The following is a 20,958-nucleotide window of genomic DNA, read 5'->3' as shown; positions in this document are numbered from 1 at the left end:
ACCTTTACATCATATATCTGAACTTTCATTCAGTCAAACCATAACAGTTCAGAGAGGGTCTGTGTTTGAGTTGTTTAATGTCTTGTAGTCATACAACTGTTTTTTGGAACACCCTGCATTTTCAGAATGGGGAATTTTTGTTAGAAAGGATTTTTGAGCTACAGTAGTTTTTGCCAAGATGTATATAAATGTAAACTGCTAAATGGATGGAATTTGTCAAAATATGTGTGAGCATTGCAATTTCTGGAATATCTGTGAAACGAAAATCTTGCAAAATAGTCATGAAGTTTCTAATAATTAAAAATTGATAGTCATATTTGTAGGCTGTACCTTAAGATTGAATTATGTGATGTTCCATCATTAGAGTTTGAAGTTTTGTCTTATATTGATATTTTAATTACAGCACTCTTTATATGATTTAACTACATATATAAATACAAAATTTGAATTACCTAATAATTCTTATTCAGGCATTTTTTTGTTAATATTTCCTTTGGTTTTTATTTGCTTAATCAGTTTGTTTCATAGGTTCAGATGTATTATTGCAGTACAGTATTTAGTTATTGCACAGGCTGTATGTTATTCTTGCAACTCAGCTCAGGCTTATATGATTGCTTTTGCTGTTCATTCAGGGACTGGCTTTATGCATGTGAGAAAGTGGTTAGCTTGTGCCAAAGTATTGTGCATTGAAAATGGGTATTAATAGTGTTACTAGATCCTCCAAAACATTCATTTATAGAAAATTACTCTTGGCAACATCTTTTACCTCAGTACAGAAATGACAAATATTGTCAAATCAAGATTTTTATTTTAATTAATAACCAATATTGATACTGGCTTAGGTTGATTAAAAGAAGTTTGTAACATAGCCTCTGCTTGTAGTGTTAATTTGCTAAAGATTCGCACAATTAGACCCCACCACTTTTTTTTTTTTTATTTTAAAACCCTCTTGAATTTTAAATGCTATCTATATATACCAGATAACTCCAGGGGTCCTATTGCATTGCTTAATGTTAAGATTCCATGATACATTTTTTCAAGGTGTGACATTAATTTCATTAATCAGAAATTGTTGCATTCATTGTGGAATTTGGTTGATAATGTTACAGTAAATAGGAAAGATAGCTTTTGTATGTTTAAAGACCAAAAACCACTCATGTATGTGATAGAGTAAATGCCAGTCCCTGAATAATTGAGCATTTAATGGTGTTAATGCTGTTGCTTTTAAGAGGTGTTGCTTTTCAAAAGCTTTCTATCAAACAAGGCCTCTTGCATGTTGGGAATTATGCTGTCTTCATTTTTAATTTTAGAGGTGAATGAAATATTTGGTTAATTTGAAGTAATACACTGTACTTATAATCAAGTAGTAAACTGGTATTGTTAAAATGCATGCCTGGTTAGATTAATTTTCTCCAAGTATGTTTTGAAACATAACCATAAGTTGAAGACCATTTCAGTTTTTTTCTGAATTTTCAGTCTGAACTCCTGACCTCCTTTCTTACAGCAATTACAAAAGCTAAAGGCTGAAAATGAAAAGTTGAAAGCCGAAAACCGAGCCTTGACTCGGGTGGTGTCCAAATTGACCAATTCAGCCACAGCAGGCATGGGTAACTTGGCCTCCTTGAGCAAATAGGTAAACAATAATGAAAGAAACGCTGGGTAGAAGTAGACAGTCTGTTGCTAGTGTGAATGACCGTGTGGCACGCCACCTAGCATGACCACACCAACGCCTGGGCATGATGACTGTCGCTATGTTTTTTGCCATGTTTTCTCTGCTCAGGCCTGACACCCACAGTTATTATTTTTGAGTGGCAGATATACTGTATTCATATTTTGTCATCATCCCTTTTGGCTTAATATTAGCTAACACCATCATATGCCTGGAAGCTTATATTAAATACCTAAGGGTCCAGTTGGTTTCAGAAGCAATAAATTTAATGTTTTGTCTTAAAATCTACTCAATCAAGAGTATAGTAGATGTTTTCAGTTTTTCTTCAGAAATAGTACACTCAAGTGCTATGTGATGTGAATTTAATTCAGGATAATATCATACCGTAATCATTAGAAACATAAATTGCATTATTACTCACTTTCACATATTACTATCTTTCCTAACTTCTCCTTTGTAACAACATTCAAACTTTTTGTTTTTGGAAAGCAGCATGATTTTTGTCTGTTCCCTTTGTCTTCTCTGTTGTGCATGGTATTCTGTGTTAGTATCAGCCATTTTACTTTTTTCCCCACTTTCTAAGCCGGAGGATGTGGCTTGTGTGTAGTTTTTCAGTTAGTCATAGTGGAACAAAATGTGGAAAATGTTTTATGTTTTTGTACTCCATTTTAATGGTATATTGTAATGTTGTATTATTTACTAGTATTTGTGTTAATAGATATTACAGGTACATTTTGTATTTTCAGTTACTGGAACACTTGAAACAGGAGAATCAGCGGCTGAAGGATGAGAATGGAGCGCTCATACGGGTGATAAGCAAATTATCCAAGTAGTGTACATGATGAAATGCCAGTCTTGCAACTGGTTATACAGAGCATTGACACAAAGTGATCATCTTCATTATCACCATGAAGACTGTACACTCATTCCAGACAGGATATCATCAAACTCGTACAGTATACAGAATCCTTTGTTGCTTTCAAGTGTAACTAGGGAAAATACTGTGTTAGGAACTGAGTAGGCATTTTGCCAAAGGCATAGTTGAGGTCTTAGTATTCGTAACCTCCTGTTGCCTTTGTAAAGCTAAGAGAGTAGTAATCAGATTTTTTATCTACTTAGCCCAAATATAAATGATGTAGGTGTCTGGTTTTATGCCTCATTGAAGGAAAGTGTTTTTGACATTTTCCAAAACAAAATAATTGTCTGTATTCAAGTACTTAAAAGAAATGATTAGACATTACATGCATATAGTGCTCTTAAATGACTGTTAGCACATGTGAATTATTTTTGTGAGGTATGAAATTGCCTAATTTCCACCACATCATAGTTAATACAGTTTAGTAATAACCTGGGAGGCTTTTAAAAAGTCCATATTGTGTCTCCTGTATGATGCTGACTCTCATTTTTTTTTCCTTATAGCAGTGGTGAGAGTGCAGCCTTTTCTTTGTACAGAAAGGATGCCATGGCATTTTTCTGTAAGTTGAATTTTAGATGGATATCCATAGCGTCATACTCTACAGAATCAGTTCTGAGGACTAGACTACTCTTCTCTCTTTCGTTGGGGGTAGCACATCCTTCAGGCTGGACCAGTTTTCTTTCTGTCTAGCTTGTTTGGGAAAATTCCCAGTAACACACTTGGCCAGTGGCTCCACTTTTCTTGTATGTGTTGCTCCAATTGCATAAGCTTTTTGCATTCTCCCTAAATTGTATTTTTCCTCTGTTCTTGTTGAAATTGCCAATATAGCATGGCAGTTAAGTGTGAAAGGATATATAACCTTATTTGGCTAGAAGGATGAACCTCATCTGCCTGTGACATACTTTCGTTTTGGCCCAGGTCAGTGTTGCTTTTGCTGTGCCCTTGCTTCTGTAATATTTGCTTGTATGTCATCCTTGGTCCCAGCTATGGAGAAGGAGCTGTACACCTTTAGAGGTTTAGGAAATGATGTAAATGTATTGTTATTTATTTGAATTACTAGTTGTGCATTATACAGTATATGAAAATCATTGTATTATCAGTAGGTGTCAGTAACTGAAGGACACATGGACCAGTGTGGAATTTAAACCTGCTGATAGTTTTCGTAATTGTGATTTCTTGGTTTCATTAACTAGGAATATGATAATCTGCTTGGGCACAAAAAAAAAAAATGCAGTCAGTGCTTGATTACGTATATGTTCAGAATGTTACTTTGTTTTAATGTATGTAGTGAATAAAAAATAACTGCTGTGCAGTAATTACTCTGTGATCGAGAGTGAGGATGCGTTAGCCAGCAGCCTGAAGTCTTACCAATAGTTAAATTAATGTAAATAGTTCACGTTAATTTTTTTTTAATGTCATATAGAGCAGTCAGTGTTACAAGGTTTATTGCTTTGCTGTAGGAACTAATATTTCCCATGATTATCAACTTTAAATCATATCATATATATAAATATATATAGAGAGCATTAAGATTACCAATTACATATAAGAATACCTATTGTATCTGCTGTTCATTTCATAGCAGTTTTGAATGACGGTGTATGTACAGTACTTTTGCCAAATAGTTTACTATTTATAGCAACAGAAAGTGTCACACTTTTATATATTAAATTTCTAATACTTTTCTCAAAGAGGTGCTTGGATCATACTTGAAGTCTGTTTAATAAATATTTTCTTTTTCAGAGTTATAATTACTATTGTGGTAAACAATAATTAATATTGTTTAATCACATTCAAAGTATGCAGAGTTTATGCTTGTAACTAGACTCTCAAGCTCTTTTTTGTTTTCTACTGTGTATTTCATTCAGATGGGCCGTTTAATAAACAAAATTTGTTTTACAGTCTTTGCACACTTCAAGTAAAGCAGTTGAAATTTGTATGGTATCAATAAATTTGTAATTTTCCCTAATAAGACTTTCAGTGTAAGTATATTAAAAATGGTTACTAATATATTTGAATTTGTTTTATTGTATCTTAGAAACATTTTTCATGGGTAGGGCGCTGTTGGTCAAACTTTGAGTGACCATACTCGTTTTTGTCTAAATGCAATAAATCATAATCTTGAGATTAGTTCAAAAGTCATTAATAGAATGAGTGTTATGTGAGTATTACCATTAAATTATGATGTGTATGGAAAGCATGTTGCACAAGCAATGACTCTGAAATGAAAACAAAGTACTATTTGTATCTGCTTTGTGCCTTATCCTAGCTGCAGATACTGGTATCATTCTACTGCCATATTTACTGTTTTTGCTTCCAGTTTGTAGACATGGCTTTAGATAATTTTGGATATGATCAAGACTGTAGGATAATAAGATTCCTTACCCTTTCCTTAACGCATTGTCACGATAGCCATGTTGAACGGAATCAAGATAGTCATCGTTCTGTAGAAGTTGCCTTTGAGTCTGATCAAAATATCCAACGAGATTCTGTGCCTTTTTTTGGTAGTTTGGAGAAAAGCTCATTAGACTGCAATGATTTGCCTTTGTATGCACTGTTGTATTCTAGAAAGTGTAAAATAGCTTGCTGTATAATTGCCTGATTTAAAGCAAAAATTGTAAACTGACAAAAAGGGTTAGTTTAATAAAAAAAATATCAACTATCTTGTATGTTAATACCTAATCTCACTTTAAACTTATACCATATTTATTCCAGGATCTTTTCCTCCCAGTGATGTTGTGGAGGATTGTAATATTGGGTTATAATGATTAGTCTTATTTCTCAAGGCTGGATTTTGTCTGGTATAACTTGAAGTGAATTACATTAGAAGAGCCTAGTCAAAGACTGATGACCTTTGTAGGCTTAAATGTGTATCAATCAAGTAGGTTCAGTTTTGTTAAATTGACTATTCAAAGTCTCTCTTAAAGAATAAAGCTTTTGAATATTTTCTTTCCCTCTTACGACAATGCATAAATTTTATCAAGTGCCTTTCTCCTGTAATTATTATTACTGTACATGAACGAACAGTGATTTATTGTGCTAAGTTATTGTTCTACAGGTCATAACAAATCATTGTAAGATTTGGGGTTTGGATACACAGGTGAAACCCTCCATGAGTGCTTGCTGCATAGTCAGATGCAAATTATTTTAAATGAGAAGTGTAATATCTTTTTACTAGCAGTTTAAATATAATCTAACTCTGCCTAGTTGTCTCCCATTGATCACTGACTGACCCACATACTCATTATCTTTTGCTCTGTAAGCTGGTTAAATTTCTCAATGTGTTAATGGTGCAGTTTATCATCAAACAAGTGCCAACCATATTATTGTAATCACATGGAAAATCTTCCAAATAATGCATGTGATATTTGTGTAGACTACCTCTTCGTCTTTACATGGAAATGTATTGCAAGTGGTTCCTTCTATAACAAATACTTGGCTGAGTGTGTTTTTAATCGTAGTAATTTTCATGCTCGTGTATCCAGACCCTTACTGTGCATTGGTCTTGCCACCTTGTCTGTAATTATCTACAATAGTGTAGTCATGTTTCAGAAATCTTAAATAATAATAGCAAATATTTAAGAAATAAAGATATTTTATAGTTATGATAAAGATTTTCCTTGATCCTTCAGCTCTGATAAGCTAATTCTGTTTGAATGTTTTTGATAACTTTTTGTTTCAGCTTTCTTTTATGTATCTTCTGCTGTGTTTGTAAGAAACCATGGATAGAAAAGATATTTTTCATCTAAAAAAACTTTCATAACAATGAATATACAGTATCAAATTGATATGCAAATGTGTAGAGTAACACTAACAGGTAAACATTTTTTATGTGAATTTCCAAAATAAAACTGACAAATGTCAAGGTTTGGAAACAAATCAGTTAAAGAAATTCTGTAAGCTTATCCATAATTTTCAAGCAGTCCAACTATAAAATTTATAAGTTCAAATTTTTAATTAATAAAATCAAAACTTCATTGATATACATAAATCTTTGGGCCAGCCCTTTCAGAGCTAAGTACCTGCAAGTTAGTTTGTTGGTTTGGTAAAAGGTCAGTATATGAACTGAAATTCAAATTGGGTTTTATGGTAACCAGCTATATCAAGTACATGGTTATTTCCAGCTGTTTAAATTGGGTAAATTTGTGGAGTTCTTGGAAATTGAAGAAATAAATATATATAAATAAATGTATGTTTCAGTATTATGAGAGTAAAGATATATAATTCTGTAGTCTTGTAGAAATATGCAATTATGATGGTAATGATGCTCCTAGTGGAGGAGACCGGAGACTTTTCCAAACCATACTTTAAGCCTATGTTTTATGCAGGAGAAACATGTACTGATAAAGAAACTGGAGAAGATTTTGAAAGGGTGTTACCTCAGAATCCTATAATGAATGGCTTGAGTTGCAGGGCGAAAAGCTTATTACAAATGAGGAAGGGCCAGAGAGCTTTGGTGTCCAGCAGCTGGAAAATGAGGATGAGGTTGCCATGCTGGAATTGGTGAACCATCCAGTGACCGCAGAAATGCAGGCAAACTTGAACCACTTAGTAACTATATCGAGTGTAATCACTGAAGAGTTAAGCAAGTTACACACCAACTAAAATGGTTTTTGATGAGAGACAGCTCTTTGTTGGGCGAGTCTGTAGAGCTGTGGACTGGCACTCGCCAGGCCTGAGTTCGAGTCCCTGGTTGGCTGATGAAGAGTTAGAGGAATTTATTTCTGGTGATAGAAATTCATTTCTCGCTATAATGTGGTTCGGATTCCACAATAAGCTGTAGGTCCTGTTGCTAAGTAACCAATTGGTTCTTACCCACGTAAAATAAGTCTAATCCTTCGGGCCAGCCCTAGGAGAGCTGTTAATCAGCTCAGTGGTCTGGTAAAACTAAGGTACACTTTTTTTTTGATGAGAGACATTTGTAAAAAGTCATTTGCCACCATTCCTAATGAGAGGAAGTGGAATTTGTTTCAAGTCTACAACTGGAAACATCTCCATCAATATAAGGACTCCTCCCTTCTGTGGAGTATGCGAAGTATGATTCTGTACACAGATAATATCAATCTTGTAATATCTGTTAGTCTGAACATTATTTATCAAATCGACATTGTTCTTAAGCCATTGGTTAGTACCGTTTCTCATGCTAACAAGGTAGACTTTATAGATAATTAATGCACAGGTTAAAAGTGACTCAAGACTTGTGAGTTTGATGAGGTATTCACAAAATAGCATTGATCATCGGTTAAAATTTTCCTCTGACACCTAGAAAGCAGAAACCTGGACATAAAATTTTCCAAGAGCCCTTTAATAGAACTGATTAAAATACATTGTGTAATAGACTATAAGTCTGAATTAAACAGGAAATTTTATGCTCTAAATTTTAGCATTGGAAGGGATAACCCTTTACCCCCAGTTTCAAGTAATTTCTATATAGAATGTTATAAAGCAGAAGATTAAGCAAAATCATTACTCACAATTTAATATGATATTCAATATGTTGACAGCATGTATTTGGCCAGAGAATGAAAATGTAAATACTTGGGTATGCTGAATGACTTGGTCCTGTCAATAAAATTCACTAAAGGGAATGGAAACTGAGTAGCTTACTTGCACTGGATTGCCTAATACACTGAAATGTTAAAGGGTTTAAATGCAGTATGTACAGTAAACTCGGCAATATTTCTGCCAATGTTAATTTTATTTTGGCCAAAGCAGTAAAGAAATTTTTTTTTGCAACCATGTTTTTGAAAGCATCACATACATTTAGCAGAGTATATTGATGACAAAAAAGATGCAATTGGGAATATAGACAAGAAATTGAAATATCCAGATTCTTTAGCAGACTGCATTAAAAGTGGAAAAAAGACAAAAATGTTTATAATAACAAGAGAGAAACAACACAAAAAGCGTGCTTGGGGTTACCATGTAGTAATAAATTTAAAAGACATTCCCATCTCCTAAAGAACTTTATCGTTAATGTAGCATTTAAGAACAAAAATATCATGAAACAAGCACTGAAAAGACACTCCCAAGAATACGTATATCAAATCCCATGTAAGTTGTGTGACAGCATTTACATTGGTCAATCTGGAAAATCATTGGAGATGAGAATAGAACAGCATAAAACGTGTATAAGACACGCACAGAGGAACAGTGAAATTTTTGTTCTGGCTCAGTCAACTGGACAGAAAAAAAAATTATAGCTGCATATGAAGCCAGGAGCATATAATCTCAGTCCATTGTCTTCAAAAAAGAGATATATATATAAAACATAGATTTCAAGAAAAAGTTGACGTTGGTTGAAAGCAAAGGTGTGAGCCTGCTCACATGGATAAACAGAATTTGTACATTAAATACTGACCTTAGATGCTAACGACCATACTCCTCTCTCTCCCTCTCCCTCCCCACTTAGTTGAGAATATTTGTCTCTAGTTGTCGGTATGTTCATTTGTACAGTCACTCCAGCATTTTCATTGTAAATATCTGCCACTATGTGTCAGTCCTTTTGAAGATGCCCAGTATAGGGGTAGTGCTGTCAGTGCACCGCATCATTACTTAAGGTCCTTTGCAGCATCCTTTTGGCCCCTAGCTGCAATCCCTTTAATTCCTTTTACTGTATCTCCGTTCCATCTGACTTTCCAGCCTCTCCTGACAATTGGTTCATATCGCAGCTGAAAGGTTTTCCTCCTGTTACATCTTTCAAACCTTTTTACTGTCAATTTCCCTTTCATCGCTGAATGATCTCATAGGTCTCAGCACTTGGCCTTTAGCCTCAATTTTATATTCCATTCCTTATATTACGGATACTTTTAATCCGAAAGCAAACATATCCTTCCTTTTCTTCTGAGAACATTTTCTTAATGTACAAGACTTAAAATATACTCGTAGATCATTTGAGTATCATAAGTACTCCGTGGAGTACCACTTCTCGCCATTTTCCTCTTTCCGATCATAATACGCTCATGCATTGATTGAAAACCGTGGAACATTCTCTTAGTTCCTGAATGGATTCACAATCTCTTATTCTTTCAATCAGATAGAGAATGCCAATGCATTTATCCACTGTACTGATATTTTTGTCCCTTTTTCTAAAAAAAATATGATATATTAATTATTCGAGGATTTTGTTTCGCTTGATGATGATTACAGCCACCATTCACAGAGCAGCTACTTGGCGTTATCGCAAAATGTATACTTGCAAAGACAAAGTGACAGACGCTGAAATAACTGAATCCTTTACATTTCACAGGTCTACTCTGGTAAGCGTGACCCCACTGTAAAAGTGAGTCAAGCTTTACCTGTGCAATGACTGATATGTTTATGTTGGTCTCAGGCACCAACATTGGCGATATGACTTCGCAAAGCAAAGGGTGCCGTCTGATAGTGTCTTTAAAGGTTTTGTTGCACGGCGCAACTAAACACTTAACTGCTTCTATTTAAAGAAAAATTTCATTGGATTCTATGTTCGTTTTTCTCTGTAAAGCTGAAAATGCAGCTGAGGGCTGTTCACCTTTATTATTCTTTTATCTATAAAGTAAAGAACCAACACAATTATATGCTCCAAGGAAGCAATGCAACACTATCACAGCGGAACATTCTGTACAGATTTCCTCCCCTCCCCCCGGCCTTCCAAGTTATTGCGAACGTGTATGATACGAAAGAAATGATGAATTACAACAAAATCTGCCTGCGTAGAAACGTTAAGGGCAATAACATGTGGATACCGCTTCATACTAGAAAAGAGTTAAAATAATTAATAAGCAATAGCTGCATCGTTGATGTGGTTATTAGTTTTAAATGTAGGTTAATTTACTGTAAGTCCTGCAATGATACTATACGAAAAAACTATCAATTTTCGATGATTTACTGTGGAATACTTATATGGTCGTGATTGACGTACCCATAAAATATATCCATAATGTTGATAGTAATATTAATAGTAAATCAAATTCAAAATGGCTAGTATTTACGTAATGATGGATTATATTATTGTCAGATAATAGTTTTGTTATTACCGTTACGCCAGTAAAGGTTCAACGGTAATCCCTCAGTAAGCGCCCAAAACAAACTCGTACGTCTTCAGTATTTATATTTTAGTTTGGTGCGCTCACCATTTTCCCGCTTCATATAAGCTTGAAAATCAATATTGTTCGACTGTGATAGCTCATGACCAAGAATGTTTTGAAATTTAAAGGAATAAAAGATGGAGAAAAGTGCCCTGAAATACCAAAATATTTCCAGCTTATCCGAAGGTGAGAGATTAACCTAGGAGGCCCTAGGCCATGGGTAAACCTACCACAGCTTTGGATGCCATAGGGTATCGTTGGCTAGAAGTGTCGTATCTTATTATTGCATTTTAATATTTGAGATCTCTCCAGAAATTTAGAGCTTAGAATAGTTCTGGCATGCAGTTTATATGTTAACAGGAATCTTGGTAGCTAGCCTGTCAGCATCGTTGTTTCTTCCCTTCGCCAAGGGCTATTTGGTTAAATACCCCGCCTATTTAGCGAAGAATTGGAATTGGAAACATAGAAATTATGATAGGTTACTTTACTTTAAGCCATTATTGCAATTTGGACTTAAAAATATAATTTTCCCATGTTTTAATATGTGCTTTGAACATTGCCATGCATTAGGCTAGGGTAGCAAATAAGCACTAGGCCTACCCCTTTGTTCATGTTAATGATATTCACCATCCTTTTTTTTACACTCACCCCTAAGGGGCTAGTACTAAACACGACCCCTGCTTTGCATGTAAACTCGCAATTTTCAAACCTAGAAGAATGCAGTACTAGTCGTCAGTTTTACAAATAGGGGTCTAGGCTAAGTTGGTAGAACCATAGAACAGCTCTGCGTTGGGTATTACCTGTATTAGTTTATAAGTTGCCAATGCATGATGTGAAGTTGTAACTTACATTTTTGAAAAAGGCTCTTCATTTTCGTTATTTTGAACCCCATAAACATTATGCGCAAATGATAAATAAAAATATCAGTATTTCTAAGTACTAGATACAGGGCGGGTATTTAGTGAGAAATGGCAGTTTCTTATAGTATTTTGGATGCTTATTAGCAATTTAACTTTAATTTTTGGCAGTCACCTGTAATTAACCTGTAATTAACCCTGAAGCCCATCCAACAAGGGGTTTCCATATGCAATCTTCACAAGACAGAGTACTGTTACATCTGTTTCGGACGGTTCATATCCTGTGGGGCAAGTGCAATACCTTGGGAACTGGTTTTTTCTACACTTTTAGGGCTTCTGACACTGGCGGTGCATTTGTTTACCCATTTGTTTGTTGTCGGCCACATGGAATGTCCCTTCGCCGTGTTTATTACTGGCCCGGGGGGGGGCGGTTATTGCACTTGCCGGACGAGATATGAACCGTTCAAAACAGATGTAACCGTGCTCTGTCTTGTGAAGATCGTGTATGGAAACCCCTTGTTGGATGGACTTCAGGGATTAATTACAGGTTAATTACAGCTGACCACCAAAAATTAATGTTAAATTGTTAATAAGCATCCAAAATACTATAAGAAACTGCCATTTCTCGCTAAATACCCGCCGTGTACCTACAACTTAGTTTTACCAAAATATCAATCAAATGATGACTTATAAGGTAAGACAATACCGGCCTCCACCCGCCTTCTATAGCTAATATGGCAAAATTGTAACCAGTAAACACCCCTAGGTTATGTTAGGTTGGTATTTTTAGGTTCTTTTAGTGCCCTACCATTTCCTAGCCATTTCTGCATGAAAACACAAAATGGTCTTTCATGCAAAAATGGCTAGCTGGAGTCTTATTGGTGTCTTTTAAAATTTTACCGTTTTACCTTGGAAATTTACTTTTTCTATAGTATTTTGAGAAAAGTTTACTTCCGGTCCGAACCCCAATTCCAAATAAGGGCTAGTACCAAACAGTGATTCATCTGCACTACACCTATTTTGCCATGGTTAGTACTAGCCCCTTGGGGTTCAAATGTATTTCACCATGTTTAATACTAGCCCCTGGGGGATCAAATCTCTGTAAGTACATTTCGCAAAATTGAAACAGAAAAAATCATCAGATCATTTATATGTATTTTATTTTTTATTGTGATAGATATTAGGTTGCAAGAATTATGTATATAGATTATTTTTTTCATTTGTTATGAAGATTCAAAAGAGTAAGGATGTTCGGACCGGAAATGAACATTATCTGTATTTTAGTTGTGCATAAAGAATGTACCGTTATTTTTTGGCGGTTGACTGTATTAACCTTAGGACTGATATGTTAGTGTATGCTGGCCATCCTGGAATGCTATCCTGCATACGCAGTGTTATAAGAGAACTTTGGTTAAGTAACACAGCCTATTAAGTTAGGTTAGGTTAGGTTAGAGTACGTTAGGTTAGTATAGTTCCTTTTATAATAGCTTTCCTTAGCCAATCCCTTCTTGAACATAAGGCTCCCCAATGACTTGCACATGCGCAGAACCGTCCCATTCCCTAACAGCATGACCGTCCAGTCTTTCTCCCAGCGATTTCCCCCACCCAAAATCCCATGTTCCCAAAGGGTCCTGAAAGGGTAATGGTAATTGACTGACAATAAACAACACCACCTCCTTCATCAGGAACACTAAAAGTACAGTATAAGAAAAATAAATTTCCAAGGTAATAGTCTGTGCCGAGCTGTTGTATAATTTTACCTCTTAAGTTTATGGAATCTTTTCAAACCAAGTTAATAGTCTATAATGCACGGGGGTTGGACCTTGTACACTAGGTTAGGTTAGGTTAGGTTAGGCATGGTTGATTAGGTCATTTGCTAACAAAACAAACGTCAAAAACGTTCAAAACACACAGGAATGTGATATTTTCAAGTAAAAAATTCAGTAATGGCTTGAAGTAAAACTACCCGGTTATTAATATTCTAGGCCTAAATAGAAATTTTTTTAAATCCTCTAGATAGGCAAGGCTACTTATTGTAAAGCCTGTCCGTTTAGCTACGCTTATGCTGAAGGTGTGCCTAGACTAGATGGCATAGATGTTGACAAGTTGTTCTTTACCAGGTGCTGAAATGTGTGTTGTCTGTCTGACAATAAAATCTCTCTGCATTATCTTATGCACAAGTTGAATGTTAAATAGCCTATTGACATTTTGTGGTTTGTGTGAAGGTATGAGTAGTGAAAATTGGAAACGTATGCTATTAAATCTTTGTAAGTTTGCTGTTGTTAGGTAGCCTAGGCTAAAGCTGAAAGTGAGTGTAGTGGTTATTTTTTAATAATATAAAAACAGTAACGTGATACATTTTTTTGATGGCAAATTAGGTTAGGTACTAAAGTTGGTGAAAGTTAAGTGACTGGTTGTGTGTAGGCTAGCCAGCCTGAGTTTGGAGTACAGTAGATTTGTTCTTACATAATAAACCATGGCCTCTTTTGTGGGAAGAATCCTCAGTGTTAGCTTGAAAATATTGTTGACGCTTGGTAAGGCAGGGGGTAATTGTTGGTTAGCAGGTGACTTCAGGGGATTGCCCCACTCACCAACTAAGCCAGTACTTTTCTCTGGTCTTGGTCAAATGAAGACATCTTGCTATGCTATTCCTCACTGTTGTGTTGAAGCTTCTTTCATCTTTTTTATTGTATGTGTGGCATCTATTTTTTGTTGAATATAAAAGCAAACAAAATAAGGTGTGAAGGATGTAAGGTTGTTTGTGTTATCACCCTGTGTTCTTTGTCTTAATGTTTTTCTGTGAGTGCACTAGCTGGTCTTCACAGTGGAAAAGTTTTGGCAGAAATGGAGGAAGGCTAGAGAAATTTGCAGTGTGTGTGTGAAGTATACTCCACCTTTGACTGCCAAATCTTTTCAGCTCCTTCCTCCCAAACTCCCTGCCCATTTTGTGAGTTCATCTCTGACACAGTCCCTGTTAAGTTAGGCAGCCATCATGTGTTACCCAACAATGTCTACCCTTGTGCATGTGCTCGAGGTTTGCCATCACCTAACTTTAGTTCATTGGTGGCTTTGCTGGTGTACTTGCAGATGATGTGACATTGCTTTCTCTGCTATATTTGTTTATGAGCTTAGCACTGTTGAGCCACCTTCAGCAGTTGTCTTTCCTGTGGGATTAACCACAGACCTTACTCCTCTAATACTGCTGCCTGCTTCAGTGTCTTTTGATGTAGGCTAGCTGAGGAGAGTACTGTAGGACTCATTCATTGAGTGAAGTTGAAGAAATGTGCAGTCCTATCCTTCTTTTCAAGCCCTTTTTCCTCTTTTGCCATGTCCTCTTCCTTCATCCTTTTTTTTAGGATGAGAAGTCATCCTGGACGCCTTCTCACAGGGAAGTTCTTTGAAGGTTGGCGGCAATTTTTGTGGTTTTAACTCACCTGCAGGTGGAATGTCTGCCATATGTAGAGTTGACATTGGGTTCTTTTATGGTGTTCATGAACCAATCTTCTGAGACACGAGGACTGCCTGCAGTCATCTGCTATTCACATTTCAGCTCAGGTGTGCAAAGAAGAGTCTTATCAACTTCTTGGTAGGTGTTGCATGATCTGTGGATGGTGTACATGGTGTTGGAAGGTTCATGTGTGACATGTTGGAACTGCAAAATCTACTGAGATGTGTGTGAATGTTCATCTGTAGACTTTTCCAGTTCAGCTTGGGCTGATCCTAACAAAGTCTATGGGAAATTGGACCACAGTCAAAAGTGTGCTTACTCCATTCATGAGTCAGCCTTAGCTCATGGGTCATTGATTGGCACTGCCAGTTGTGATCATTTGTGTTCATGGTCCAGAGGCTGAGGGTCTTTCTCCTTCATGACCTGTTCAGGCTAAGTTAGAATTGCTGTTTCTAGAGATCATTGGACTAATTCTTGAGCTTAATGATCTCTGCAAGGAACTATTGCTCCTTTTTTGAACCCATCTCATCGATAAAGTGTACTCTAGGGTTTGCACTGGTGTCTGCTTGCTTGTGGTACCTTGGGTCAGGTTAATGGTCTGAACTGCATTTCAGAAGGTTTCCTGTTGTCCAGCAGATTGAGCAAACTGCTTTCTCTGCCAGTGCTCTGCATGGAAAATGGCCACAATCATGCAATTGGGCCATGTTGCAGGGGTGGCTCAAAATGGTCCGAACGGTAAGGGTATAGCCTTGTGCGCTTTTTGGGTGATAACTAGGGGGGTTCTACTTGCTAGAGGATGCAAGGACTACCACTCTTTAGGCTGACTTCAGTCTCTCCCCCCTGGAGAGGGACTGACAAGAAGGGACTGTAACCAAGCCTTTGGTGGTGGACATGCCTTCTGAGTTCAGTATCAAGAGGCCTTAGACCTTGAAACTACGATAGGGCCCTTGGGATTTTCTTCATAAAAGGGGATGAAGTAACTTCAGCACTCTATCTAGCTTTGGCTCTAAGGGGAGATAAGGGGAAGGAGGAAGGGAAATGCTACGCCCTTTTCCAGCTACGACGAGAAGGGGGATACCTTTCAAGACATGAGTGATATGGCAGATTGCAGAGATTCAAGCACACCACCCTCCCGTTGCTGTAACCAATCTCCTTTTTGTCCTACACTCTTGATATCTCCCAACCTCTGAGTGGTGCTGGAAAAGATTGCGCTAGGAATCGTTGATAACCTGTCTCCGGCTTTTTAAAGTAGACTTTTCCTGGAAGGAAAGTCAGCTGAGGTTTCAAAATGGAAACAAGTTTTATTGTGTTGGATTCCATCAGAGAGAGCAGTTTCATGCTGTTGGTAGATCTGAAGGATGTGTATTTTTGATACCCCTCCATCACTCTTCCAGGAAAATATCTCTGCTTTTTCTGTAAAGTGACTGTGTACCAGTTCAAATCTCTGTGCTCCAGGCTGGCAACAGCTTCTCAGGTATTCAGATGAGTATTCACCGGGGCATCAACTTGGGCCCAGTGTCAGTCAATATGTCTTTTGTGTTATCTTGAGGACTTGCTAGCTCTGATGTCTTCAGAGGTACAGTTGCTCCAGAACAGAGACCACCACCCAACTTGGTTGTGATGTGTGGATTGTGAAAAAATGGGAAAAATTGGACCTCTCACCCAAACAGTTTGAAATTACCTGGGTTTGCTGATGACCAGGCAGCAGCAAGAGTTTTTCTATCAGACTTGCATCACCAAGCTCAAAGAGGTGATAGGGGTGTTCCTGTTGTGACAAGAACAACCGGCTCAGCATCCTTGGAGAACCTTGTGCCTCATGGGCACCTCTGCCAATGCTCACGTCATTGGTTGGCCTCAAGCAACCCTTCTCACATCATGTCCTTGAGCCAAGAGGTGGTAGTTCTTTGACTTCCTTGCCTTCTGAGATGCTTTTGTTCTTGGATGTGTCAAAGAAGGTGTAGGGTGCACACCAAGAAGATCTCTCAGCATCAAGTGTATGGAGAGAGAGCAACCTTCATCTTCATATCACTGTCTTGGAAATATTTACTGTTAACTTCTAGAGAGGTTTTGTATTTAGTACTGTGCATCATGCACTTTTTTTGTGTGTGGAAACTAGGATTTTAGACAAAACCCTCATTGTATATGATTCCATTGCCCAGATGAGCTTGAAAATGGGATTATCTAACAAGATTCAGGGGGCCAGTGACAAGGTGTTTAAGAATAGTTAAAACCATATTTAGGACTATGCTTATCATCATCACAAACTTTTTCATTTGGTTGTCATCTCAGGAAGGATTGTAGGTGATGTGCATGTACAATTTTTGCATTCATCTGTACAGAAATTATGGTACGTGATTACATGAATGTCCCATAGAAATAAGTTTTTGTTTCTAGAGTACAAAACAAAATTAGCTGTAAAACAGATTTGATGATAATGTTCCTGTTTCAACCAACATCAATGTAGTTTTATAGGTAGCTGTGATGTGTTAAGGTACTCTGTATTTTTATTATACAAAATTTCAACTTTAATATAGATTACAATAATGTTAATAAATAATTTTTTATCAGATGATTCTTCAGAAGAGGATGATATGTTGGACAGGCAGCGAGATGCCAATAGTGACAGCAGAAATTCCTATCAGCGATCACCCAGAAGTGATGGGTTTCAAAGTAGTTATGGGGGATTCAGTCAGTCATACCAAGGTAAGTTGTCGACTTGTTAAAAACTTACTACTTTGCAAGTTAAAAACTTGCTACTTTGCAAGGGTGATTTCCAGCAATAAAAATAAAATAAGAGTTGTATTTTTCCTTCACACAATAGAGAAGAAACTGCTAAGAAAGTGTGCCACTAAATTTAAGGTTGTAGCTATGGCTGAAGAAACGAATAAAGTGCAGTTAACAAAAGTTTTGGAAGAGGCAAATGCAATATCTGAAACTGATGAAATCACACCTTTACTTAATTTAATTTACTTAATTTATAAATGAAGTAAGTTGCATTTTTTAAACCCAGCTTTTACAATTTACGAAAAAATGATTTCCAAAGTACGTTTCATTTAGCAATGAATGGCAGTGATGATGTATGTAAAATGCAATAGGCTGATGATTTTAAGAATGTGAACATCACTAGAATGCAAATGGCGCATGATCGCTATGTTCATAAATTATATGATGATAATATAACTATTATATGAAGTACAGTATAATGGCACATAGTAAGTAAAGCAAGTTTATTAAAATTATTCTCAGTATAGCTGTATTATTTGATTTGCAAATGGATAGCTGTCATTTAACAACCTGACAGAGGTGAAGAGTCTCTCTCTCTCTCTCTCTCTCTCTCTCTCTCTCTCTCTCTCTCTCTCTCTCTCTCTCTCTCTCTCTCTCTCTCTCTCTCAGGTGTAGGTTAAAAATTAGGTTTTGGACAGTCACATGGTGCAAGAGTATATGTGATAGGCAAAATAGGCACGCAGAGCAAAATTTGAGCTTATGTGTGGCAAAGGGAAGCACTCTGAACAGTTTTAACTTGCGACCCTGTCTGTTTGTATCTGAATGTTTGTAACATGTATGCTTTTCAGTAGGTTGGAGACTGTATTTAATTGTATTTGATTATTTGTGTGGCTTTTGTAATTGACATTTACTTGTGGTTATTTCCAAAAATCACAGAATACTTTGGTTCTTGAACAAAAAATCTTCAGAATATAAAATCAGCTGTATGTAACATAGTGTTTGGTGTAGTTGTTTTCTGACTTTTATCTATGTTTTATCATAGATGCAATGAGAAATTGCTCTTTCAGATGAAACATCTGATGAGGAACAACAAGCTTTTGAACAACCCCGTAAAAAGAGGCGACATGAGTCAGAAAATGATGACGTGGATGCAGATGATTGGCGTCCAAAGTTTTCTTCAGAACAGCCTACCAAACCTGATGTCATAAATAATTCTTTGTTTAATAGCAATGTCCATAAAATGATGGTAAGTGAATGTTTGATTTTACATGATACACATTAGTATTTACAATTTTAGTAATTTGTGTTTCTGTACAACATGCAGACCGTGATATATTCACTTGAGTATTATCAGTACAAGGTGGAAATGATCATTGAAGCGTGGTAGCAAGGTGATAAATTGGAGGTAGGCAAGTGATTGCTGCCTGCTCACCTGTCAGGAACCCAGCACTTTTTCCAGGGTGCCAGTGTGTGAAGATGTCTTGCTGCATTCTGCATTTGACTGACATTATGGTCTGATTGGAGGATTCGGGATGGATTTTCTTCAAGGAGATAACTGAATAAACAATATAACTATTTGCTAGTACAGGCAGACACAAGGAGGTGCCTGAGAAATATCTGACTTCATGAAACAAGCAGGGGTATGGGTTGTCTGGCAACGGGGATGACTGTCCACTTGCGGAGAGCTTTCAAAGTCAGGGATGTTGTCCGATCCTAGGCATTTTGGAGGAACTTCTAAGTGGACCACCTTTGCCTCACTCCACCTAAGAGATGTTGAACACATGTTGAACAACACTTTAGGACTGGTGGTGCCTGCTCAACAGGTTGTGTATCTATCTATGCTCCACGTATAGAATTGCATCTTGTTTAAGATACAAGGGTAATTTAAGGCTGTGGTCAAATGGGTGAGTGACTGGCTTCTCTTTCTCCCATTTTCCTTTCTCTCACTCTCTTGAGAGGCAGCAGTCAGGCTGCATACATGCTGGAATGGGCCACAGTGCAAATGTTATACAACTAAGCATCCTATCATGAGAGCTTTTGTCTCAGAAAGTGCAGTCTCTCGGCTCCCCTTTTAACCAGATGGGTGGAATGGGGAGTGAGGGTAAAAGCCATAACTTTTGGACTCATCATTTTATAAGGGTCCTCCATGGTAAACAGCAGCACTACTTACCGACCTCTTCTCCATATAGGGAAGGATTGAATATTTTGAATTTTTCTAGAGGGAGTTTTCCAGGCACAAACTAGTGCTGGTTCAGGTGCTTATCAATCTCTGCATCCTTATGCCAAGCTGTATAGGTGATTACATGAGTAATTTTTATCCCCTGCTTATAACTAGCCTAATGACAAGGAAAATAATATGTCTGGGTGGAGGTGGAACAATGCTAGTCAGTTTTAATAGATGATCTTCCCAACTGATGAGTAAGTTTCCTGCATAAAAGGTAATGATTTGTGTTCTTGTAGGGACAGACAACAAATTTTAAGGATTCTTATTTTTCCTAGACATTCAAACTAGAGCTTTTTCTTTTAATCGCGCCTTAACCATCCCTGCATGGTCCCAGATGCTGAAGGAAAAGTTCTGGGTGTCTGACATGTAAGTGAGAGTGGCCTGCCACTCACCCCTCTGCCACAATAAACTATTAAGTTACTGAGCTTCAGAGATTGTTTTCATCCTGCAATAAGAATATACACTATATAAAAGGCTCTGATTTGCTTCTGTATGAAAATTACAAATTATCATGAAAATTTAATATTAAATCCCTTTGGAATGAATGGCATCAAAATAAGTTTATAATCTGTTTTTAAACTTTGCAGTTGTTTGATAGCTAACTCCTTCATGTGTCTGTGGATGGCATAGAAGAGCAGTGTCTAATATTTAAGGTTTTGATAACCTATTCATGCATGGTGCCCATGATTCTGCTATAGTTCACCAATTAAAAGTATTTAATGGTACTATGTTATGTTTGTTAATGTTCAGTATTACTAATTGTCATATTCATCTCCTTTTCCAGTATTTTGAATTGATAGGTGTTACAATGCAATTACCTAATGTCTTTGGTGTAATATGATGTTGAACTTAATCATAGTTTGGTTAATGTAATGAAGATTTCTGTGACAAGTAGTCAGATGAATACAAGTGGCACCAGCCCCTTAAAGTCACTGGTGAACAGTAACCATATTGATAGGTACATGCAAATTTATTGGCATTACTCTTTGGACGGGTTGGTATTGTTCTTGGCTAGCACTCTGCTGGGCCTACGTTCGATTCTCCGACCGGCCAA

General features: G+C 36.8%; 2 protein-coding genes across 39 annotated transcripts in view; both read left to right on the top strand.

The window, feature by feature from the left end:
• Mbs (Myosin binding subunit) overlaps positions 1–6,197 on the top strand; it is a 235,886-nt gene extending 229,689 nt beyond the window's left edge. For 24 of the 37 annotated variants that reach the window (XM_067105134.1, XM_067105130.1, XM_067105125.1 and 21 more), the window contains 2 exons: positions 1,505–1,633; positions 2,416–6,197. In XM_067105134.1, the coding sequence (XP_066961235.1) occupies positions 1,505–1,633 (129 nt within the window). In that variant the 3' untranslated portion in view covers positions 2,416–6,197. The remainder of the gene's footprint in view (positions 1–1,504; positions 1,634–2,415) is intronic. The other 13 variants (XM_067105133.1, XM_067105138.1, XM_067105129.1 and 10 more) reach the window with 1 other exon arrangement.
• A 4,412-nt stretch (positions 6,198–10,609) lies between these two features.
• Cmtr1 (Cap methyltransferase 1) overlaps positions 10,610–20,958 on the top strand; it is a 63,648-nt gene continuing 53,299 nt past the window's right edge. For both annotated transcript variants that reach the window (XR_010853287.1, XM_067105097.1), the window contains exons 1-3: positions 10,610–10,837; positions 17,525–17,659; positions 18,748–18,926. Coding sequence is in view for 1 of the 2 variants with exons in the window: in XM_067105097.1 (XP_066961198.1) it covers positions 10,789–10,837; positions 17,525–17,659; positions 18,748–18,926 (363 nt within the window). In the remaining variant the exon portion in view is untranslated. The remainder of the gene's footprint in view (positions 10,838–17,524; positions 17,660–18,747; positions 18,927–20,958) is intronic.

This window comes from Macrobrachium rosenbergii, chromosome 6 (genome assembly GCF_040412425.1).
Source record: "Macrobrachium rosenbergii isolate ZJJX-2024 chromosome 6, ASM4041242v1, whole genome shotgun sequence".
Classification (NCBI taxonomy): Eukaryota; Metazoa; Arthropoda; class Malacostraca; order Decapoda; family Palaemonidae; genus Macrobrachium; species Macrobrachium rosenbergii.
The sequence above is the reverse complement of the archived record's forward strand: the minus strand, read 5'-3'. Positions and strand labels throughout refer to the sequence as shown.